General features: G+C 46.6%; 9 protein-coding genes across 9 annotated transcripts, besides 1 other annotated feature; 4 read left to right on the forward strand and 5 right to left on the reverse strand.

The window, feature by feature from the left end:
- Positions 1-662: 662 nt before the first annotated feature.
- Positions 663-2424, reverse strand: TSTA_029170 (glutamine synthetase, putative; the record flags this gene model as incomplete). Its single annotated transcript, XM_002480029.1, has 5 exons — positions 663-773; positions 824-1513; positions 1562-1614; positions 1678-1934; positions 1992-2424. 5 exons carry the CDS (start codon positions 2422-2424, stop codon positions 743-745), a joined length of 1464 nt encoding a protein of 487 aa, XP_002480074.1. The 3' UTR covers positions 663-742.
- A 691-nt stretch (positions 2425-3115) lies between these two features.
- On the forward strand, positions 3116-4156 carry TSTA_029180 (short-chain dehydrogenase/reductase family protein, putative; the record flags this gene model as incomplete). The annotated part of the gene is made up of 4 exons (XM_002480030.1): positions 3116-3177; positions 3229-3768; positions 3824-4007; positions 4063-4156. 4 exons carry the CDS (start codon positions 3116-3118, stop codon positions 4117-4119), a joined length of 843 nt encoding a protein of 280 aa, XP_002480075.1. The 3' UTR covers positions 4120-4156.
- Positions 4157-4233: 77 nt separating this feature from the next.
- On the reverse strand, positions 4234-5572 carry TSTA_029190 (5',5'''-P-1,P-4-tetraphosphate phosphorylase, putative; the record flags this gene model as incomplete). The annotated part of the gene is made up of 2 exons (XM_002480031.1): positions 5294-5572; positions 4234-5103 (listed from the first exon to the last, which is right to left on the reverse strand). The coding sequence occupies exons 1-2, from the start codon at positions 5459-5461 to the stop codon at positions 4234-4236; spliced, it is 1038 nt and encodes a 345-aa protein (XP_002480076.1). The 5' UTR covers positions 5462-5572.
- Positions 5573-5658: 86 nt separating this feature from the next.
- Positions 5659-5698: a microsatellite.
- A 169-nt stretch (positions 5699-5867) lies between these two features.
- On the reverse strand, positions 5868-7768 carry TSTA_029200 (bicyclomycin resistance protein, putative). The gene is made up of 4 exons (XM_002480032.1): positions 7610-7768; positions 7267-7536; positions 6755-7211; positions 5868-6702 (listed from the first exon to the last, which is right to left on the reverse strand). The coding sequence occupies exons 1-4, from the start codon at positions 7666-7668 to the stop codon at positions 5878-5880; spliced, it is 1611 nt and encodes a 536-aa protein (XP_002480077.1). The 5' UTR covers positions 7669-7768; the 3' UTR covers positions 5868-5877.
- An 807-nt stretch (positions 7769-8575) lies between these two features.
- On the reverse strand, positions 8576-10131 carry TSTA_029210 (2,3-diketo-5-methylthio-1-phosphopentane phosphatase, putative). The gene is made up of 2 exons (XM_002480033.1): positions 9810-10131; positions 8576-9756 (listed from the first exon to the last, which is right to left on the reverse strand). Exons 1-2 carry the CDS (start codon positions 9856-9858, stop codon positions 8930-8932), a joined length of 876 nt encoding a protein of 291 aa, XP_002480078.1. The 5' UTR covers positions 9859-10131; the 3' UTR covers positions 8576-8929.
- Positions 10132-11915: 1784 nt separating this feature from the next.
- TSTA_029220 (Ser/Thr protein phosphatase superfamily) lies at positions 11916-12646 on the forward strand (the record flags this gene model as incomplete). Its single annotated transcript, XM_002480034.1, has 2 exons — positions 11916-12434; positions 12554-12646. The coding sequence occupies 2 exons, from the start codon at positions 11916-11918 to the stop codon at positions 12644-12646; spliced, it is 612 nt and encodes a 203-aa protein (XP_002480079.1).
- A 1746-nt stretch (positions 12647-14392) lies between these two features.
- TSTA_029230 (rhamnogalacturonase, putative) lies at positions 14393-16206 on the reverse strand (the record flags this gene model as incomplete). Its single annotated transcript, XM_002480035.1, has 7 exons — positions 14393-14481; positions 14538-14843; positions 14902-15115; positions 15171-15305; positions 15360-15567; positions 15617-15695; positions 15762-16206. The coding sequence occupies 7 exons, from the start codon at positions 16204-16206 to the stop codon at positions 14393-14395; spliced, it is 1476 nt and encodes a 491-aa protein (XP_002480080.1).
- Positions 16207-16904: 698 nt separating this feature from the next.
- TSTA_029240 (uncharacterized protein) lies at positions 16905-17764 on the forward strand. The gene is made up of 2 exons (XM_002480036.1): positions 16905-17200; positions 17277-17764. Exons 1-2 carry the CDS (start codon positions 16977-16979, stop codon positions 17452-17454), a joined length of 402 nt encoding a protein of 133 aa, XP_002480081.1. The 5' UTR covers positions 16905-16976; the 3' UTR covers positions 17455-17764.
- Positions 17765-18157: 393 nt separating this feature from the next.
- On the forward strand, positions 18158-23078 carry TSTA_029250 (ABC multidrug transporter, putative). Its single transcript, XM_002480037.1, has 4 exons — positions 18158-18295; positions 18354-20971; positions 21036-22743; positions 22813-23078. Exons 1-4 carry the CDS (start codon positions 18246-18248, stop codon positions 22916-22918), a joined length of 4482 nt encoding a protein of 1493 aa, XP_002480082.1. The 5' UTR covers positions 18158-18245; the 3' UTR covers positions 22919-23078.
- Positions 23079-23093: the final 15 nt, after the last annotated feature.

Below are 23093 nucleotides of genomic sequence, written 5' to 3' on the forward strand. Positions count from 1 at the left end.
TCTCAGACTGATCTGTCTAATTGGTTTGATATTCTTTATCATTTGCTAGTGAAGTGCTAACAAATGGTCGTTATCTCGGCCGATATTATTTTTATATGCTCGTTGAAGAAATTCCCCGCGTTAGTTATCTTTTATCTTATCGATAAACTAACTACACTAGCGCCGCGCTCTCTTTTTCACAGGCCCTCACGAGGTTCATCTCTCTACTACGTATTAAACTGGGACCATTTCCATCCTCATTGCTCTTCCTGGATGAGAATATACCAGTATTTATCGCATGTTGTCTCTCTATCAGAGCATGGCAACCCCGCATAGCCCGCTGCCCGAGCCTAAAGCTTTAACCGCGGTAAAAAACTTCCATCGGGGAACTCTGACATCATCCACTTCTCGCCCTCCCGCCGCGGAAAAGTCATGTGATTTATTCACGCATTTCCGGGCTGCTCCGAGTTAGTATAAATGCCAGCAGGGTAGTTCGGCGGTATCCGGTTGTAGCTTTTATATAGAATGATTGTTTACTCGATTGCATGTGAAATGGATTCTCTCTTGTATCGCCTTCACATGGCAATGACTCAAATTCTGGGCTCGTCTAGAGCAAAGTCTAGAGCTGCGCGGAACGCTCCCGCACATGCCGAAGCTTGACAGATAGAATAGATACGATATAGTGGAATTGGTGCTCCAATCTGCTCGCTCGATAGTAATACGATGAATATACAGAGTACGCTAAACGAAATCCAGTCAACACCTACACTGTCTCTATATACCGTCTCACTTCCCTATTCAAGTCGTTAGTAACATTCCACAATAAGAGACGATGGAGACCTACCAATCCGTAACCGCCTCCTCCCAAAGCACAATCTCATGCTCCCTCGTACCGCTAAAATGATCCACAAACTCATCGCCAAACACCTCACGCGCAATACTGCCCGGTCTGCGGAAAATCTCATTCGCTTCCTTGAGTGACTTGGCCAATCGAGCGCCCTTATCACTCGTGCTGCCCGTATCTTCACCTTTACCCAACGGAGAGAGTGGGATTTCGAGTTTCTTCTCTACTCCTCGCCATCCAGTCGCCAGGATTGCTGCGAGGACATAGTGCGGATTAGCGTCTGCGCCGGGAACACGGACTTCGAATCGTGTTGCTTTCGCGCTGGCTGTGGGTGGCGATATCAATCGGATCGATGCTGCGCGGTGTTCGAGACCCCAGGATACGGTGACGGGAGCCCAGAAGTTTTCGACTAATCGCTTGTAGGAGTTAATGGTAGGTGCCAGTATAGGCATGATATCTGGTAGACCTTCAAGAAGACCAGCCAGGAAATGTCTCCCCATGTCTGATAAATGGGCGACTTCGGGATACGGCGGTGACGGGTCGACTGTATCACGCGCAAACAAATTCTTGCCCTCTTTGGAAACAATAGAGACATGCATATGACCGCTGTTACCCGGTAATCCTTCCCGGGGTTTCGCCATAAACGCTGGTGTTATCCCATGTTTACTTCCGAGGGACTTTACCACATATCTAGACAACGTTAGCCCAAATACATTTCACCTTATGCGGCAACCATACTTGAACAGCCCAGCTCGATCAGCCATCTCCTTAATTTCGCCAAACTGCAAAGCCTTGAAACGTAAAACCAGTCAGGAACAGGGTACCTCCACATTCAATCCAAGTAAAGTACCCACAGCCTCAAATACGCCCGGTCCGCTCTCTGTATGCCATCCTTCAAGATCGCAACGAAATTGCTCACATGCATCGAAGATGCCGTAATAATAATCTTGATTGTGCACGGGTCTGGTAATACTGTATCCAAACATACCTTCCGTGAGCGGAGGTAGTGATTCAACGGGATTGTTCTTCAGGAAGGCCGCGGTTGCCGAAGAGTTTCGCTCACTGCTCGATGTATCGTGTGGAACTCGGAATTGGTAAAATTCATACTCGGCTGATCAATCAGTATGTCCCCATATTGTGCACATATCATAAGAAAGAGATGCAATACCTCCTGCCATAGCCTTATAATCCAGCGAGGCCAACTTATTCACCGACGCCTGAAGCAAATTCCTCGGACAAGCACTAATCGGCCTCTTCGTCTCGGGATCAAAAAAGCTCACAAGGAAAAAAGGAACATTATCCTCCCACGGAATACGTCTAAACGACTTCAAATCAGGAATCGCCAATAGATCACGATATCCATTCTCCTTATTGCTGATGCTCAGTTCCTTGAAATAAGTGCGGTCGTGCATATCCCAACCAAAGATGACGGAACAGAATCCGAATCCAGCTTCTGCGATTGAGAGGAATTTCTTCTTAGAGACTAATTTCCCGCGCAGGATGCCGTCTGCGTCGACGCCGGCAAGTTTGACCTTTGTATCGTATTGGAGGAGGGTAGCTACGTTCTCTGCTGTTACGTCGGTCTCGGCTGGTGTGGACATTGTCTCGTGCGTGCTCTGGCGAGGCAAATGATCGAAGAATGGTCGGAACGTGATGTCGAGGAGAAAGAGTACAGAGCAGTTAGGAAGGTCAGCTCACCAAACCGTTCAAAAACAAAAAGAAAAGAGCGATGTGATGGTGGCTGCTGTTTATCAGTCAAGCTAATCAGTTTGTCCAGTTACGTCGGTGGAAGCTTGCAAGGATTCATCCCAGCTTATCGGGACCCTCGCTAGTCCCGATACGGCAGGAATACCCTGCTGGCGGCCTAAATTGTGAGGTGTCTAGTTTTATAGATTGGCCAATCAGCTCTTACACACGTATTTACTCTATTTTCTTGTAATGACTCATTTTGTAAGCACCTGGTAAGAACGATATGTATTCGGACAGGCCAGTCCGGCTGAGCAATTTGTACCTAGACGATGTTAGAGAAGAAAAGGACACTATGACCAGAGCGGGCATTACAGTCCGATAAGTTAGATAGCCCGATTAGATAAGAGAATCCGAAGTCTCCACTGTACACTCCTTACAGACCACAACCCATGCCCCGCCATCACACAATTCTATGACTACCAGCAATTAGTATAAGAGAATGGGCTTGTGGCATTGATTCAAGACCTACCTCTGACTGTCCCGCGTTACGAACTCTAGCATTGTCGACTCAAACGTACATATCACTCAACTACACGAACCACCATGGCAACAGCTCCCAGAGGGCGTCTCCAGGGCAAAAATGCCATCATCACTGGTGCTGCTGGGTAATCAAACCTCATTCTATTATTGTAGTATCTATATTCTAACGAGAACAGTGGCATTGGGCTCGAAACATCCATCCTCTTCGCCCGCGAAGGCGCTTCCGTCCTAATGGCCGACATCTCCGAACCCGCCCTAGCCACAGCCCTCGCAAAAGTGAAATCTCTCGCCCCATCTTCCGCGCGCGTCGAAACAATCAAATGCGACGTCTCCAAGGAATCCGATGTTCAGGCCATGGTTGAGTCGCAGGACAGCTGGGGTGGGACGGATATCATCTTCAACAATGCGGGGATCATGCACGCCGACGACGCGGATGCCGTTGATACTTCGGACAAGATCTGGGATTTGACGCACAATATCAATGTTAAGGGGGTGTGGTATGGCTGTAAACACACCGTGTTGAGTTTAAGGCGTCATAAGAAGACCAAGGGGAGTATCATTAATACTGCGAGCGTGGTGGCGCTCGTGGGTAGTGCGACACCGCAACTTGCTTATACGGCTAGTAAGGGAGCTGTGTTGGCTTTGACGAGGGAATTGGCGATTGTGCATGCTAGAGAGGGATTTAGATTCAATGCTCTTTGCCCTGCGCCTTTGAAGTATGTCCTTCTTTTATCACGACGTACACGGGTGAAGACAGTCTAACGAGTGCAGTACTCCTCTTCTCCAAGATTGGCTCGGTGATGACCAGGCAAAACGCCATCGTCGCGAAGTCCATTTCCCCACAGGACGTTTCGGAGAAGCTATTGAGCAGGCCAATGCGGTTGTATTCCTTGCCAGCGACGAGGCAAGCTTTGTCAATGGTACCGATTTTGTGGTTGATGGAGGAATGACCAAGGTAGGTCTTGCTTTTGTCAAAATTGGCTGTTATGTTTAACTAACACTATCAACAGGCATACGTCACCCCTGAAGGTCCCCCAACTGCTGCTCCACAGAACCTCGGAAAATAAGTGTCATTAGAGCTTTCCAATTCCATCATTATATTCATATATATTCATAAGTCTATGTAACTTGCTCAACAGATTGCAATCCAACAGTAGGAGAAAATAGATATAACCGAAACATTATTGAGACTGCGGAATTCCCAACTTTGCCAGAAACTTGGAATCTCCCAGACTCCTCCACTTTTCTCTGTCGCGCTCATCCCTGATCGCTGGCATCCCCAGCATCCCCACCGTACTGGTACCAAACGGCCCGTCTGACGGTCCTGCCGTCGTTCGGGGTATCAAAGCAATCCAGTCTCTAGTCATAGTCACATTATAGTCGCTATCCGCATTGTGCCCAGCCTCGACGTGCGCTTTTCGCGTAAGCTCAAGTAGGCGGAAATACATATCAACAACCGTTCGTACGTGTGTCTGCGGCGGTATACGCAAGACGTAATGTTTGAAAGGTACATGGGGTATTCTGTCCGATACCTCGGCGGAAGACGTAGCTTTTGCAGGCCACAGATTCTCTGCTTTCCCGTGGAATGGAGCTAACGGCGGCACAGGGAAAAGCTGCAGATGCTTATGACCCTGCGACGAGCCACCATTGACGCCTCGGTTATATATAACCAACGGCTCGAATGTATGATAGGAATGCAATATTGCCCACGCTGCTGTAACATCAGATGCATCTAGATCATCAGATTGCAGAGCAAACTCTTTTGTCGGCAGCACAAGCATCGGCCGGTACAAGCAGAATTTGTTCAGCATGAGTCGGTGTTTTGAACCGACATTTTCGTAAACAACTTCATCCGGTTTGGGATTGACAAAAGGGCCCTTAACAGCTGGTTTTGGCGAGGGTGATAATGCCGGTGTTGATATTGATGATGCCGACGCCACTACTGGGGTTGATGCCCGAGTGCTTTCTGGCGTAGGTGTATTGCTGCGGCCTGGATCATCTGGGGCAAGGATAGGCTTTCCTTTGAGAATGGGCACAATGCGATATTCAATCTATGCATGTTAGTTCAATATCGAACAACACGTAACATGTGAAGTGGGTATGCAGTTCGAGATATCAATTCGACAAATTGCTTATGATAATCAAGAGTGCATATCAGAGAAATTGCGGTGAGAACAAAAAGGAGACGATGGAAAAAGCAAAGGAGAGAGCATATGCGGAATCCCACACACAACAACTTACCACAAAACCATCGTCTACACAGACTTCACCAGGTTCTGTCTGGTGGTCATAGAAAATTCGGCCTTTGCGAACCATTTCATCGAATTGTATGTTTGTTCTTTCTTCGAGATCGGATGGAAGCTTGGTGTCCTCGATATCAGGTGATGCAGCGTGAGGTTGTGCTGCCATGGCGAATAGGTATATATATATATATATACAGAGATGCAGAATGTACTTTGCAAAGAGCAAGAAATGAAATAGAAGAGAGAAGATGGAAAATGTCTACGGAGTGATGCTATCGAGGAAGAAGCTAAACTTTTGAGTTTGGATTTTGGGAAGGAGCTTCAGGTGGGTCTGTGGATCGCTCCTTCCTGATCTGTCACTTGCTTCTTCTTCTTCTTCTTCTTCTTCTTCTTCTTCTTCTTCCATTCTCCAGACTTCATTTTCATTATTCTACCGAAATTATTAAATTGTCCCCAGCTTATATACACAAAACTCCATTCTATCCATTAACGAAAATTCCCAGTCCAAAATGCCACTACCATGCTGTTGGCTAGTCCCGCTGATTCCCGAAGTTATGCGACTATGATCAGAGATCGGACTGTCTAATCAAGATTCAGTGGCCATCGTGTCCGAATATACTCGCCATATCGGTAAATGAACAAGACGACAGGCGTGAAGCCTATCATGATAAATCCCAAAAGTGAATTGCCCCATCCATATCCCAACGATTTGTACATGCTCTGTCCGGCAAGAGGGAGAAGTCCACCGCCAATGGATCGAAGAACGGTGTTTGCTGCTAGTGCTGATGCGGCATAGATGGTGTATGCATCGACGAGGTATCCCATCATCGGCATGAAGAAAAACATATTGCCGGCGCCAACAAGTGAAGATCCGAGAATGGGAACGATCCAGTGAGTTTGAGCTTTTGCGCTCCATCCGTACCAGAACATGCCTGCAGCAATGGCTGGGCCAGAGAGTAGCATTAACGGCAGACGGTCTTCGGGCTTTAGTTGTAGCCCCTTGGCAGATTTTTGCTGCAGGTACTTGTCGCTAGTGATAGAGAACGAGAGCAGACCGATGACGTTGCCCACGCCCATGCCGATATATGCCAACCCTGAAATACCGGTTGACCACCCATAGCTCACCTCAAAAACAGCGGTGATGGTTGTCAGCATCAGATACAAATTGCCGTACACCACGGCTGTAGAAACAGACATAAGAACGGAGATGGGCGAGAGAATCGTGAGCTTGGCCGGACGCACGATTGCTCGCTTGAGCACTTCCGTGTTCGAAATCTGTCTGTCCAGCTTCGACCGAAGGTTCATGTTGCCCGTCTCCTTTTGCAGTCTCTTCACTTTGCGATTGAGTATCACAACTGCGCTCGTCTCGTGGCAAAAAATTATATGGCCAACGGTGATGACTCCGCTCTTTAAGAGAATACGTTAGTACCGGTGGGCGTCCGCGATTGCTGCTACTTACTGCAATGGCTAAGACCCAAAAGATCCATTTCCAACCCTCACTTTGTGATAGGAAGCCACCGGCAATTGGGCCGATGGCAGGCCCGGCTACTGGGCCCAGCGTATAAAGGGAAAGAGCACGTCCACGCTGTTGAGGTGGGAATAGATCTGCAATGGTGCCTCCACCAATAGTTACGGGCGCGGAGCCAAAACAACCAGCGAAGAAACGAAAGACGATCAACATCGAGATATTCGATGATACTGCACAAGCAACGGTAAAGACGACGTATAGGATATTGCAGGTTGCATAGACGATCCATCGGCCATAGACCTCGGACATGGGTGCCTGCACTAATGGTCCGATTGCGAGACCGATGACATATATTGAGACGACAAGAGCTTGGAGGAGTGGGTTGGTTTCATTAAAGTCGGAGGAGACTTGGGCAACACCAGGAGCAAACATAGACGATGCAAGAGGGCTATATAAAGTGATGCTCAGCAATCGTCCAAAGAGAGAAAGGTCAAATTGCTTACACGATGAAAGTGATGGCAGATATCAGCCCGACGTTTGTCCATTTCTTGAGTAACGTCCAGTTCATAGGATTAGCAGGATCATCTTCGCTATCCCACCCTACTATATTTGGGTCTTGCTCTTCCCTCTCCTTCACGTCGTTGCTGGTCGTCTTGGCTATTTGGAAGTTCTCAATGTCTTCCATGCCGGTGATATGCTTCGAGGCATCGTCCGAGATTGTGCTTTCGGCGACATTGGTCGTCTCGCTTTTTTCCGTTGGTGTTCTAGCGCGTCTATAGAAGTCAGTTACTTGATTATTCTCCACAACAAACCAGTGTTTTAGCGACGAGCAAAGACAAAACCTACTCGGTCATCTCGCCGGAGCGGACAGCTTCTGAGCTGTTCTTTTCAGAAAGTGTTGGCATTGATCAACGCGAAGACCACTTTTTTGTTTTTGACTGGACGACTTAGTTTGTGCCAGTCACCTCATTAGAGTGGATTCTATGATGCGTTTGTCTTCTACACAAATTCAGAAGAATAATCTCTTCAAGCGCCGGGCACGCTCGTCAATTTATTGGTTGACTGATTCAGAAGACACTAGTTCTTATAAACTACATCCTTATGGGGCCACCCGTCCAAGTCTCCTACTGCAGCCTGGAGTTAAGCCTAAGTCCACCCAGCATCTTTTTAATTCTGATCGCGCGCTTGGTACATAAGTAGCATATACGGGTGCTGCCAACCCGGCAGTGGATCCATGTCTAATTGAAGCTGATTCAACATGAATTGCTTAATTAACTAGTGCTTAGTTTAATGCTCCAGGGCAAGACACCGACCACACCACAACTCCGTCTACAATCTACAACATCAAGAATACATTCTGCGCAGTACGATTTGCATGGCAGCATAGAAATAGCGGTGGCAGATTGTGACTCTATATATCATATTTCCCCCTCATTCCTCTCCCCGAAAACCTGATTCTGATGCGGAGGAGCCGAGATACCTCTCTCCACATTCCCTCTACATAGTACAGACAGTTTACCTTAATAGTACATACCCACCTCGCTTACTCGCTCAGCCCGACGCTGACTCGTCACTAACTAACCCCCAAAGTGATTAGTGACTCTATGACTAAGTCAGACCCTGTTAATTTAGGGGAAGTGGTGGAATTCGGAAAATTGCTAAGCAAAGTTCGCATACGACCCAATCAGCGCGTGTGGTTGGGCGTGAGATTCGGCGGATTGGAGGCGCGAGTTGATGGTCCAAGACGGGTGTTCGGCACCGGAGTTTAGCATCAGATACGGGTTTGGGCTAAGAAGAACGGACGGTTTTCGTGCGAACACGTACTGTATTTCATTCTATTTCTAACTGATGATCAATGACTGATCTGTTCTGTTAAACATGGTTATCGAGAGTATCTACCAAGGTAGGTACAATATAGTAAGTAGCACTGCAAAACAAAGCGAGAACACCCTAAATATCACATAGCCGATGTGATTTTCCCCAAACGCCAGACTTGCATGTTGGATAGTCAAATTCAATCATGGTCTTAAAAAAAGGTCTATGCAATCGCACTGGTAGTCACACCAGGAGCCTTTACGGCTGCCGCGTCCGGTCCAGGTAACTGACCAGGCTTGAGCTCGGAAAACGTCTCTGGCCAAAGGAACATGCGTTCCTCTTTTGAAGGAGTCATAGCGACGAAGCGAGGAACCTATAAATCCATTTAGCAATGTGGCATTTGACAACGGCGGAAAGACGTACAGCTTGCTGGCTCGACACTCGTCGCCACATATTCGCTCTCGGGTTGAAGCGCAATGGATTTCCAACACCGCCCGTCTTTTCCTGATCCTCAGCGAGAATAGCCTCAATTTCACGCTTGATATCTGCAAAGGTATCAAAGCCGATGTATGGGATGTTATGTTCCTGACAATACTCCTCCAGTCGCAGACCCTTTCGCGCGAATAGGACGTCGGCTTCGCGTGCAGCGGGGAGATCGGATACACCATCACCAATAAACACGATCAGAGGCACTTCATCTTCACCGCAGTTATGGCGGGCCTGAACCCTTGCCTCATTAACACTCAACGCCTTATCGTGTCCGACTTCAGTATCATGGCGCCAAATCGGTTTCCATTCCGATCCCTCCTCATTAATCTCCGCCTCATTAGCCACAATCTCAATCCGCGCCGAATGCTCTTCCCCCAAGAAAGTATCCAACACTTTCTTTAGCACGGGCTTCAATCCGGCACTGATCACATTAAAAGGTATATCGTTAGCGGCGCAAAAGGTGTGGAAATCACGGAAATCAGGGTCGATTTCCAATGTGTCGGCGAGGACTTCGAAGCCATTCTCAAAGGGCACGTTGAGGGATGCCCACATCTCCTCTGAGACGTCGCGGAAGGAGCGTTCGCCTGTCTTGATTTGTTCGTCTAGGACGCGCCGTCGTTCTGCGCCGCAGCCGTAGTTGTCGAAGAGTACGTGGCCGGTGTCTTGCATGAAGATTGTGCCGTCGAAGTCTTTTTACTGTTAAGAATATTTTCTGAGATTTTATTAGTGGAAATGGACTGACCTGAGAAACAGACGACCTTCCTTCGTACATTCTCCTTGCCGGAAGACATGGTGTATATTGTTATTAGGGTTGGTGTCAGGGTTAGGGCTCAATAAAAGAAAACCTGGTCTTTACTATTAGAGCCAAGAGAGTAAATCTACCTAACCCAAATCTACCGGAAATCCAAACCCCTTTTTATAATTACCCTCCATCAAAACAACCTTTTCTTCTCGATCTATGTCCTCCTTTCCCATTCCACAATAATTCCTGTTTCTGGCAACATTCTTTTAGGCCGATGTCTGAAATTGATGTCAGATACAAACTCCAGTGGAACTTTCATGACGTAGGGGGCATCGTGTGTATTTCCGAGCGGGTCTTTTTTCTGGCTCTCAATATTTTCCTTTCTACAATTCCGAATTCTCCTCAGTTCAGACAGATAGTGTTACGGCACGTGCTGGCACTTGGCAACCGGAATCGTTGCAAATCTTTTGGGCTCTGGAGTTCTAGATCTATTATGAAATCTGCAGATTTACATCATTTTCGGCTATGTTGAAGGGTCTGAGGGTACACGAATAAGCTACGTTGTTCGGTCTCCCGAAATGCGGATGTCTACAAAGTAAACGTCAATTGTAGCTACGATCCCTACGGACTCTAAGTGATGTCACTTGACATACTCTCAATATTATATCTGTCGTCCTATAGACCCGGTGTATGTAGTATCGTGGAACCCAGCGCTTCAAATCCCGTCCGAAATGATATCATGGTTGACCCGAACTGCCCTCTTATCTTGATAAAAAACATTCCACGGATATAGAGGGAAGAAAGAGGGGTGGTTAGATGTCAGTGGCCCCCATAAAGACGATAAGAACCAATCGGAGTATCGGCATTGGAAGTCCCCATTCTTCCCCTCTAGATGGAGTGGACATTTCTCCACGAGAGAACCACAGGCCCAGGATCAAAGTACGTATCAGGGGCGGGCTGTGTCTGGTAGAGTTGGAAGATACTTGTGTGCGATGCCAATTAGAGTGGTATTCTCTATGGCATCAGATACGAGCTACGGCCTGCATAGCTACGCGTAAGGAATTACTAATCGAGGACGACTTTCGGCCACTGAATAACGATATAGATATTCTTAGTGAGTTTCATCCTTGAGAATATTAATGTTCAGGGCTGTGTCATTGATTGTATCTTGGGCAGTGAGTCTCTCGCTATTGGCCAATGTGAGCCGGTGCGGTAACCCTAACTGAAGGAGCATGCGAAACACAGGCCTGCAACAATTGGCTCTCAATTGCTCCAGAGCAGTATTGGTGAAATACAGGAATAAAATAAGCATTCGCAAAACTCTGGAAGTTCAATTCATAAAGGAAGCCCGGGCGGACCTTACTATTTGAAGTCAGCACCAGTTCTCCCGCAGTCTCGTATTCTCTAGAAAACCGAACAACATCAAGTCTCACAGCCAGCAGAGGATCATAGAAAGACGATAGTCAGGCTATAACACACAAGCACAAGTTGGAGACATGCACTTTCCGGAATTTTCCAGTCCAGGGCTGCCAAGTTGAGGCAGTTACTTTCCTAGGTAGGGCTCAGCTGCTGCATAATTTCGACGCCATTTACCACCAATTCCCTCGAGTTTAATGTTTCTCTGTCTTCTTTCAGCGCTTCAATGCTACCGAAAGAAAGGATGCAGAAGAATTGTTGGGGGCAATCTGGGAAAGACCGTACGATACATACTACAAGGTGTGGTAACGAAGATATTGCCGCCTTCGATGCCGCCTTGTACAAACATCCATCATCGCCTATTACCTTAGGTAGATAGCTTTTTTGAGTTGACCGCTTCACATTACCCCCGGAGAGGCTACCCCCCACAATGACTGGTACATAGATCCAAATCCTATTAGATCTTCATTTGGATCCTCCGGCCACTTACAATATTTACAACATCAAACCCCGGGCACCTTACTTAGCATTACTCGGGGATATTGGAAACATCAAAATGACGGGTTCTTTGTCTTTCTTCGCAGGCAAGCATCGAAATTCAAGATCATCTTTCTGGTTCTCAGAAACCATGAGCCCTATCATAACAGTTAGAGCGAGACCAAATCCCGTCTGAAGCGCTTCAAGGACGAGATGGATGACTTGTCTCGCAGTGATCAGTCGCTCGTCAGAAGGTTCAATTTTCTTGACCATACTCGCTATGATATTTTCTCGACGGCCACCATCCTTGGTTGTACATTGTTTTCGCATATTTCCAAGGAACAAGAGGAGCATATTGATTTTTATCTAAACAACTTTTACTATATTCAAGATTGGTCACTCGACGCACATCAGCAGACCCATGCTGCAGATGTTGCCTGGTTGAATAGGGAGATCGATACACTCGCACACTCGGAGCCGTATCGAACAGTTGTTGTTTTGACTCACCACTGTCCTACTATACATCTACAAGCTTCCAATCCTAAACACAAGGACGGCAATATCTCTCCCGCGTTTGTGGCCGATCTATCTGGCGAGTCGTGCTGGAAACGTGAGAACGTCAAACTCTGGGCATTCGGGCACATTTATGTCAACTGTGACTTTGACAAGGCTGGGAAGAGAGTCGTAATAGATCAGAGGGGTTTCTATTCTGCCCTAGCTGAAGGGTTTGAGGTCGGGAAGATTGTCGAAATCTAAGAAAGGGCTGATTCTTCTCGCTCTGCGATTTGAACGTACACAACGGCTATCACTCTGAAATAGAAAATCTGAAATATATTCTTCAACCTCGAAAGTTCGTTTGTAAAGAAATGCTCAAAATATTTTCTGCAAACTTCGATAGCTTAGGACTCAGGCGTAGTATCTATCAACTTCAGACCAGGATATAAGCCTTGTCGACCTCAAATTTCTTGTCTCCCTCCTCCCAATCATTCATCATTCCTTAATTTTCATCACTCTATCAAAACCATCACTCTCGCCAAAATCGTCAGGCCCACCAAAAATCTTCGTATAATAATTCGTCATCACGAAAATCCAGAGTCTGCTCGGTTGGACAAGCGCTAACATCTCACGACCGCCTTTGATCAGATCCAAATGGCATTCATCGGCTTTAGATAGTCATGAGCCGGAATGTAGCAGGCTTTACTCCCCGCCCAGTCGAGTTTTTAGAAACACTGCTGGGATCTGCCCGACAAAAAAAGAGCTGACTCCATTTATTCCGAGGACTGTGTGAAAAGTCGCAGTATGCAAGCACTTTCAGTTTAAGGAATCCGTCACGCCCAAACGCCCATTGTGCGAATTTCAGGAGATCTTCCATGGACATAAACTGCTTGCATTGCCGAGTCATGCCGAAAGGAGGATACATAACTGTAGTTCTGCTGCTGATGACACCATCCTCCGGTGAATATCCTGCAGATTTCAATTCCCTAAAGAGGTCTCGACCTGCATACTGAGAAGTGGTGATGCACAGATGGAGAAGTTTGAAATCTTGTAGCATTGAGCAATGTTCGAGCTTTTCTTTCTGGAGAATGGTTAGAAAACGATCTATTTATATGGAATGTCTCGATCTCGACAAAACTTACGATGTACAATGGTGGTAAGCAAATCCTAATTGTCAGCGATAGACACCAAAATGACCATTGATCGACATACTTAAAACTTCGTAGGCCATTCTGAAGAAGTCTGGAAAGCGACTCGTTGATATCATATTCTATATTTTCCATCACCATATCATGGGTCATTTGATTCTCGCTATCGGCTTCTTCCATAGGCATTGCGATATAGTCGGCGAAATGCTCTTGGTAACAACCGTCTTCGTAAGATGTACTTGACTTGCGAAACAAGTTCGAGGTCCTCATGTATGATAAGACATTGGATTTACCTGTAGTCCCGTCGTCTCCAGAAGATGGTTTCATCAAGGGAGGCATTTTGCAAGATACCCATAATATCTTCCATTGAATGAACAATGACTTTTCTAGAGAAAAGGTACCACTATCTGATGAAAACTCGTTGAGACCTGCGACAAACTCGTAATGTCTCGGGGAAGTTCCACCTCATTATGTCAGGATTTAAAAGCGAAAACGTAGGAAAACGCGTCTCCGCTGGATTGGTAAAGGAGTTGCAAGGAAACACAGAGAAGAGATAGACGCTACTCACTTCCCGAGTCACCATCTGCAGGATCTCGACTAGCAATTTAGCCAGCATTGTGCAAAGCTCCAAAAAATATGTCTTGAAAATATACCAAACATGGACAGAGCCAAGTACTTTTTGATGAAGAGAGGGAGTCGAGGTCGTCGCGTCCCTGAATGAAAGAAACTCTACACGTCCGAGACCCTGAACATATTTAGGAGGACGTACATAAAAATATTTTCTAGTAGCGCCTATGAAAGATTGATTTGCATTTGTACGATACGAGTGCCCAGGATTGGGGACACCCAGTGGTGCTCAGAGGCACCTGTTCGTCCTGGAAACCTATTTGGAGCCCTAATTAAGTTAAGCCACAACCCCAACTGACAAAGTCTACAAACGACCATAGATAGGAATTTCACGGCGAACTCAATCCATTCCATGACTTCGACAATTACATCACATCATAGACTACCTACGCAAGATTCTACTTTGTATCTGCCTTCAGACTAGAAACTTCCCCAGTAGTGCAAATCATAGTCAACTCCACCAGGTTTCCAGAGAGGAGCTGGTGTATACACAGGTATTGGAGACGCAGCTACAAGGGGGAAAAAAGTCAGTTTGAACAAATACCCAGAGAAGAGGAGAGCTTACTTCCATATCCCGTACTTGGAACAGCCCACTTTGGAGTAGTTGGAGCCTGCCAACTCGTTGGCGATGCGGTGATGGTGTAAGTACTGGTATAGGCGTAAGGTGTCTCCCCGGGGTTCAAGGATGGAATGCCATCGTTAGGTCCGTAGCTATCATCTCCGTGACCAAACACGTTACTGATTTGGTTCAATACCTGCGTTCCAGTCTCCGTCCAGACAGAGAAGTCTTCTACGGTTATGTTTGTCGCAAATGTCAGGTCATTGGCGATCAAGTAAAGAGGAGGACGAAGAGTGCCGTTGGCAACGGATCCTATTAAAGATGAGTTAAATCAGATTTCTTGTCGATACTGGCCTCATAATAACCTTACCAGAGAAGTTTCTGAAAAGAATGTTACTCAATGCAACAGAACCGGTATCTGGAGTGAGCTTATTCTGCCAGTATTGGTTAATACTTAGACCGTAGAGACTGGTAAGTGACCGGAAATTCTCGAAAGTGACATTAGTCACATAGCCAGATCCTCCGGGGTATGTTTTTATGAAGGCGATATTGTTTCCCTGGACGATGCTGATGTTTCGTGCTACCTATACATTCAAGTAAGCATGAAGGTAGGGATATGGCCTACAGTGCGATACGTACAATGTTAGAGATCTCGGCAGAAACGTTTAAACTCCCAATTGATACGCCGGATCCGGCCTGATTACACACCAGGTTCTCGACCAAAGCATGATGGGAAGGGCTTTTCACTGAAACACACTCGTCGCGGTTCGTAACCTGCCTCCGTACTCATTAACCTCAAACCACCCATTCCTTGGAACAATGTCATACCTCATTATCATGAATCCAGTAATTCGTACCAATAGCGTCAATCCCATCATAACTTCCCAAATTGCCACCTCGGACGGTGATATGGTATGCCTCTACATTCAGAGCAAAGTCTAACACGATGTGAAACTTCGGACTGTCGACAAGAATCAAATCATGTACGGATGCATTTGTTGGAGAGATCAAGCGGACCAAGCGAGGACGGTCAGTACTATAGACAGTGTTAATTATAGCTAGATATCTTGCACAGTCATGCTCACTTGTTCAAATTCCTGTAAATGTACCCCTGACCCTGGATAGCACCGCGGCCGTTCGAGGAGTAGAACTCGAAATCCACAGCTGTAATCGCCAATAAGCAATTCATATCAATTATATAAACGCTCTAGTTAAGTTTCGCGGACTTACCATTGACGATAACAAGCACATCTAACAAAAACTTGTTATCTCCCTCCCCATTAATCGTAGAATTGAGAACATCCACTCCCGCAAACCCCTGAAGTATCAACTCACGATCCACAGTCCAATTCCCACCATAAGCAGCTGTAATCACACCATCTAATTGCAGAGCCCAATCTGTGCCGTTGCTGAGCACAACGGACCTATTGAGTAGATATTCGCCTTCGGGGATTATCAGACGACTGCCGGGTTGCTTCAACACGCATTGGGTGAATGTCTCTTCAAGAGCTGTTGAGATGTCGGTGCTATTATCGGATTTCGCACCGTAATGGAGGATGTTGCATTCAATATTCTTTTCTTCGAGGGTTGTTGTTGGGCCTACCGGGCCGACGAGTTGGGCTGTAGTGACCTGCCATATGACGGCTACTGAAAGAGTTGAGATTGACAATCTCATTTTTGCTACTTGAATAGAGAGCACATAAGATCTTGCTGCTCGGGCATTCTCATGTTGCTTATCTACTTAGGCCAGGGGATTCTATATATAGTTGATGTTTCTAATGCAGCTATCCACGAATAGGCAAGTCCTCAGCTTGATCCACGCATCGAAAGATGTTGCATGATTGATGGAAATTTAGGCTATGATTAATCCACTCGACAGATGGCAACATACGCTATATTCAAATACTCCTTTCTATCCCGTCTTCGATATAACCGTTGGATATAGATTCGGGCCCTAAGATAGATGCGGACCAACCTGCAACGCATCATTCTGGAGCTGGATGGCGAGCTTACGGTATGTCCCGCCCACTGTCTAGGGTACAGACTAGGCAATTTTGAAGAAATAAAGTGTTCATATTAACCTTGAAAGTTAGCATGGCGAAGGTGTGAGTATAAAGTAAGTTGCTGAATGTCACGTGTAGAAACAAGCTCCGCGGTGGTTGACAATACAAATATCGCTCTCGAAGATTTATAATTAATTCCGCTGTAGCTCATTGTGTTTTACGTACTTCGAAATTCCATGGCGTGATTTATGGCGTTATCAAGCTGGTCGAAGTGAAGAGAAAAGAATAGAGCGTCGACGTGGGGCAAAAAGGACACTTTTTCTATCTCAAGACTATTCTTTCACGACACATAACTATATCGATCAATTCATCGTTGATTCCTCCAGAGCCTCAAACTTCCTTAGAGCACTTATAATAATTTCAAGTCAACTGCAAGCACAAAATGCCTATAATCACAGACTACAAGCTTCCCAGTTCAGTGGACGCCTTGGACCTGACCGCAGAGTCCAACTCGCCATTTTTCATCTCCTTCCACGCCTCTCGCGACCCCAACACTGGGGAACCTTGGTGTCCAGATGTTAGAGCCGCATTGCCGCCCCTCAAGGCTGCTTTCTCTGCGGACGCTGGTCCTCGCGTCGCTTTCATTGAAGTCGGACATCGGCCTGAGTAAGTTTCGGGAGATGTCTATGCTAGTCTAATAGTTACCGGATCTTGTAGAGGTGTGCTAATAAGATATATCTAGGTGGAGAGACACCACCAATGTTTACCGGACTAAGTGGAATGTGCGAAATCTTCCTACTCTGGCTCGTTATGAACGGGTTGATGGTAAGGTGAAGGAGGTTGGACGGTTGGTGGAAGGGGAGATTCTTGATTCGAAACGGCTCAAAGAATTTATCAACGGCTCTTCTGCATCGTTATGAGGGAATAAAGTTTGACTGATTTATATCCGTCTATGTTGTGTATAGGGCTATGTTTGAGGGACTGATATTCCGAATCTGTTGCCAGAATCAAATTCACCCACTTCCTACGCACACCTGGTATAGAAAATCGTGATGTTATTCCATACCACGAGTTAAAAGCTTCCGTGTGACACAGCATCTTTTAAGCGTTGGTCGGAATTGTAGAGGTACTTGAGCCAAAAGCGATATGCGTCAAGCCCTAACCCTGTCCTAACCCTATTATATCTCAATTTAACCCTGGTTGTACCCTACATTCCTAGGGTGTCTATGCAATTTTGAATATGTATATTCTTTTCGCCCGTGTAAGTCCTTACGGAAACCTTTTTTCTTCGGAGTCTATATATTTTGATCGTTTCAAGGATCAGAATTGTACCGGTGTGGCTATCCCGTCGGAGTAGCCATCACTCAACGCAAACTCCAAAGTACTCCGAACTCATCACCGTTCTTTCATAGTGGACCTGCTCTTATCAACTCATCCACTTGTATCGTGCATAGCCCATGTTCAACAGAATCGCAGCAAATGAGGTGATCGCTCTAGCCACCTTCAGAAGGCAAACTCCGCTTTTCTTTATGCAGCGGTCTCGACGATGTTGGAGAAGAAACAAAATTTTGAAGTTGCAACACCACACCAATGATCTATGCGGCTGTGCGAGTTGATTTTGGATTTTCTTTGAACAAGTATTTTTCGACTATCGGATGTGGTTCGTTGTACTATCCGATGTCGTTGATTGACTTGTCGGTCAGTCTACGAAATGAACCACTTTCCAGCAGATCAATCCATTCTGGAGATTCAGAAACAGCGGTGAGAAGAACACTAAGATCCTGTCGGAAATTTTGAAATTTACTCATACTTTGAATAGTGATGTCTGGCGATCTCGAACAGAAAATGTCGCTTTCTTCATTGCCCGGGGAGATTTACATCTCGGCATTCTTGTGATATCTGCCAGCGCCTTTCTGCTAAAATACTTACTCTATCTTGCACGACGGTTGTGGGCAAAATCTGAGGATGACGGCGAAAAGTCTCCGGCTTTCGTTCGATTTTATACACCTCCCGCATATAATATAGCCCAAATCGCCTTTGCGACTGCTTCATTCGCCCTCAGTGTAGCTGCTCTTCCTCACGATGCCAGTTGGAAGCGATCATTGCTCCTGGGATATGCAACCGCGCTGTACGCTGGGAGATTTGCCGGGAGGAGCTCAATCCAGAGCCACATATTTCGCCATGCGAACACAATTATAGTGGCTACCCTGCTTCTCGCTGTGACGCAATCATTCGTGCCGGTATTCATCGTGGGAGCAACTTATCGTCCAATTCCCCTCGAATCCGCTCTGTGTGGCTGCTTGTTCGCTACAGCCATAATACCAGCAATCTCTCCACGCCCGCAATGGACTCTCTACAACGAAGGTGAAAGCGATGAGGATCTCAGCTTCACGCACAAGGCATCTCTGGAGGAGACTTGTTCACTCTTTTCCTACTATTGGTCGTATGAATGGATTACGTACCTTATTATTCGGGGTCTTCGAAATGAACTGACCATAGACGACTTACCAATCCTACCGTCATACGATGCGCCAATAAAATGGTTCAGGAGGATGCAAAGACAGCGTCGTCCAGGTAGCAAGACGTTCTTTACGTTATGCCGATTGCTGAAGAAGGATATTGAAAACATGGTCTTTTGGGCGGGTCTGTTAGCGTTTGGTGAGTTTATTGCTCCGAGCGCTCTCATGAGATTGCTGGGTTATCTTCAGGATCCTACGAATGCTGTGATTCACCCACTCGTATGGATTACGGTGTTGTTTTTTGGTCCGACCCTTCGCACCTTGTGTAGTCAACGGTATATATTCGTTGCCACACGACTGTTGGTTCGAGTCAATATGACTCTCGTGCAAGAGATATATCATACAGCGATCCGATCTCATATTTATGATTCCTCAGTTGCTGAAAGAAAAGTGAACCACGCCGGCAATGCCGTGGATAAAGAATTATCCAAAGGAAGGCAGGCCGATATTACGACATTAATGTCATCGGACGTCCATGCAATCTACAACGGACGGGAGATTTTCTTCGCGCCGGTGGTCGTTCCTATCACTGTCATCATTGCTGTCGTATACTTGTATCGCTTGCTTGGATGGCCGTCCTTGTTCGGTGTCGCAACTTTATTCCTGCTATCTCCCTTACCGACTTTAGCATCTCGTCGTGTATCTCGCATCCAGAGAAGCGTCATGCAAGCTACAGATGCCAGAATATCCAAGATCACGGAATATCTCGGCTCAATTCGAACACTCAAGTACTTTGGCTGGGAACCCGCCATGGAAAAGGAAGTAGACGTTCTGCGACAGGTGGAACAAAGTCGGGTATGGAAACGAAACTTAACAGCTGCAGTCATCTCCTTAGCGGGAGACCTCTTGCCGATGATGAGTCTGCTTGTCTCGTTTTCTGCTGTCGTCGTTTTTACGAATAATAGTTTAGATGCACCCAAAGCATTTACAGCATTGTCAATCATGGAGATACTCCGGACGCAGTGTGTATGGGTGTCCAACATTGTGCGTAATGCTTCGACTAGTCTTGAATCGCTGCGTCGTCTGGATCGATTTTTCGATTCTGCTGTTGAGGTCAAGCGTCATCCGCAAGGACCTCCAGCGTTTCACAATGCTACCTTTCGCAGAACCCCCGTCGCTACTTTTAGGCTGCACGATATCTCCGTGTCATTCACAGAATCTGTCTTGAATGTTGTCACTGGCCCAACCGGTTCGGGCAAGACTTCTCTGCTCTTGTCACTGATTGGTGAGACTATGCTCGAGTCTGGTGTAGCAACCTGCCCAAGAGACGTAGCGTATGTTCCTCAGACAGCGTGGCTACAGAACGACACGGTCCGAGAGAACATTTTGTTTTACAGTGAGTTTGATAGACCCCGCTATGATAGTGTCGTCTCGGCTTGTGGGCTTCTCCAAGATCTTGAACAGCTTCCGGACGGTGATTTGACAGTCGTTGGTGAACGGGGAACCAGTCTTTCTGGAGGTCAAAAACAACGAGTTTCGTTAGCAAGAGCTATATATTCTCAGGCTACCACACTTTTGTTGGACGATGTCTTTTCGGCCCTTGACACACATACCACTGCTTGGGTATATGACCAATGTTTCCGCAAGGGACTTCTCGCTGGAAGAACGGTTATACTCGTCACACACTTACCGTCAGCGCTGGAAGATGCGCAAACTATCGTATATATAGAGAATGGTACCATTACATCCGTCCAAACGAACAAGGACAGTACATTGGCATCTTCCGGTACGAGCACGATTTCGAATGAAATAACTGTGGTAGAATCGTTGGGTGCTGTCACTCCTCAGAACAACGGAGAGGTGGACCCGAAACAGAAACCTGTCGCCGAAGATTCAGTCGAGAACGTACCAGAACAGAAGATATCATCCAGATTGGTTGCAGAACAATCTTCCAGTGGCCGGATTCCGCGAAACATAGGTACGCTCTTTCTACTCTTAACTATTGGTCTATATCATAAGACTAATCAGCATAACGTGAATAGCATTTGAATATATGTTCGGTTTCGGCGGTTTCGGCTTCGTCATCTTGGTCATACTGTCTACTTTGGCTGTGCAGGTATCATATTTTTCAGTTACATACTGGCTCTCCATCTGGGCAGATGCATACGACCGCAGCGAGACAATACCCAACGTCAGCTACTACCTCTCAATCTACGCAGGTACAATCTTGATCTATTTGACACTCCAATTCGGAAACGTGGTTATCTTCCAAGCAGGCGGTTGGAAAGCAGCCCAGATGATGCACCGAAAACTTCTTCACGCAATTTTGCAAGCCCCCGTGTCATGGTTTGACCACAACCCCGTTGGACGGGCAATGAATCGGTTCGGAAACGACATACGATCAATGGATACAGTACTACCGGAATATCTCAACAAGCTGATTGACAATTGTCTCCGGTTCCTATTCCGTATTGGAAGTATTGCAACTGTCATGCCAATCTTTATTATCCCGGCTTGCATTGTGTGTAGTATCGGAATCGTGATTGGTGAAATGTACACTCGGACGCAGATTCAACTCAAACGATTAGCTTCCATTAACCAATCCCCGATCTTTATTCATTTTATCGACTCTATTGCTGGTCTAAGCGTCATTCGTGCCCGCGATGGCATGGATGATAAGTTCTTTTCATTATTGTCGGAAAAAGTTGCAAGACACTCGCGCGCGCTAGAGTCACAGCTCAATTCGAATCGATGGGTTGCTGTCCGACTAGATCTCTGTGCAGCAACTGTCACCGCAACCGTCGGACTTCTTGCGTGGAAAGTCGGAGGCGATCCTGGTCTGGTTGGTTTCTCGTTGTCTCACGCAGTCGGTCTCGGACAGACGATCCTGACTTTGGTCCGGACAATGAACGACTTGGAAGTAGAACTAATCTCCTTCCAACGAGTGAAGGAGTACGCAGAGATTCAGCAAGAAGAGCAAGATCAAGCCATCGGTGCCACCACCAGGGAGCGTCAGCCACCGGCCCACTGGCCAAACGCAGGACAAGTCGAATTCTCCAACGTCACGGCAAAATACTACGACGGACCCAACATCCTCCAGAACATAAACTTCACCATCCACCCCGGCGAACGCGTCGGCATCGTAGGCCGAACGGGCAGTGGTAAGAGCACGTTAGGGCTAACCTTACTCCGATTCACGGAACTTGTCTCTGGTAGAGTGGCCATAGACGGGATCGACATTAGCAAGATCCCACTCAATCGTCTTCGAACAAGCATAGCACTTATTCCCCAAGATCCGGTCCTGTTTTCAGGAGATGTTCAATCGAATCTTGATCCGTTTGGAGAACTCGGTGAGACGGAGCTGCAGACTGCTTTGTCGACATGTTGTACTTCTATTGCAGTTGCGGCTTCCTCCTCTTCTATCACAAATGCTAGCAACGGAGATGGGAATAGAAACAACAATAATCAGCCTCAAAGTTTGAGATTAGATACCCCCGTCGCAGCAAACGGAGAGAATTTCAGCCAGGGCCAACGACAGGTTCTAGGACTTGCGCGGGCGGTTAGTCGTAGGGCCAAAGTGGTGCTACTAGATGAAGCCACGGCTTCAGTGGACAAGGAGACGGATGGACATATACAGCGATTGATCCGTACGGAGTTTCCAGAGTCGACTATAATTGCGATTGCGCATCGATTAAGAACAATCGTGGATTATGATAGGGTGATTGTCATGGGAGGGGGTCAGATTCTAGAGTAAGTCATTTGCCTGCTCCTACATAACCGTTCGTCTGTTGGGGAATTTCTCTAATGGCTATTGTGTAGGATGGGCTCACCGGCAGAATTGATCAATCTAAACGGCATATTCTGCGATATGCTGCGCAAGACGGGGGAGTATGATGAGCTCGTCCAGTTGATACCAAACAAATAGCGATTGTCTTGGAGAGACAATGCAAAACTCGTCCTCAGACCATTTTACTTTTTGGATACATGCCATGGATATGACTATAAAATAAACCTATACGTGCAGGGTAGGTAAATTGCCTAGATAGGAAACAAATTTAACACCGACAATAGATATTAAGCAATAATTAGGCCTGAGCTTT

Source organism: Talaromyces stipitatus, genomic scaffold (genome assembly GCF_000003125.1).
Source record: "Talaromyces stipitatus ATCC 10500 scf_1105507295541 genomic scaffold, whole genome shotgun sequence".
In the NCBI taxonomy this organism is placed as follows: domain Eukaryota; kingdom Fungi; phylum Ascomycota; class Eurotiomycetes; order Eurotiales; family Trichocomaceae; genus Talaromyces; species Talaromyces stipitatus.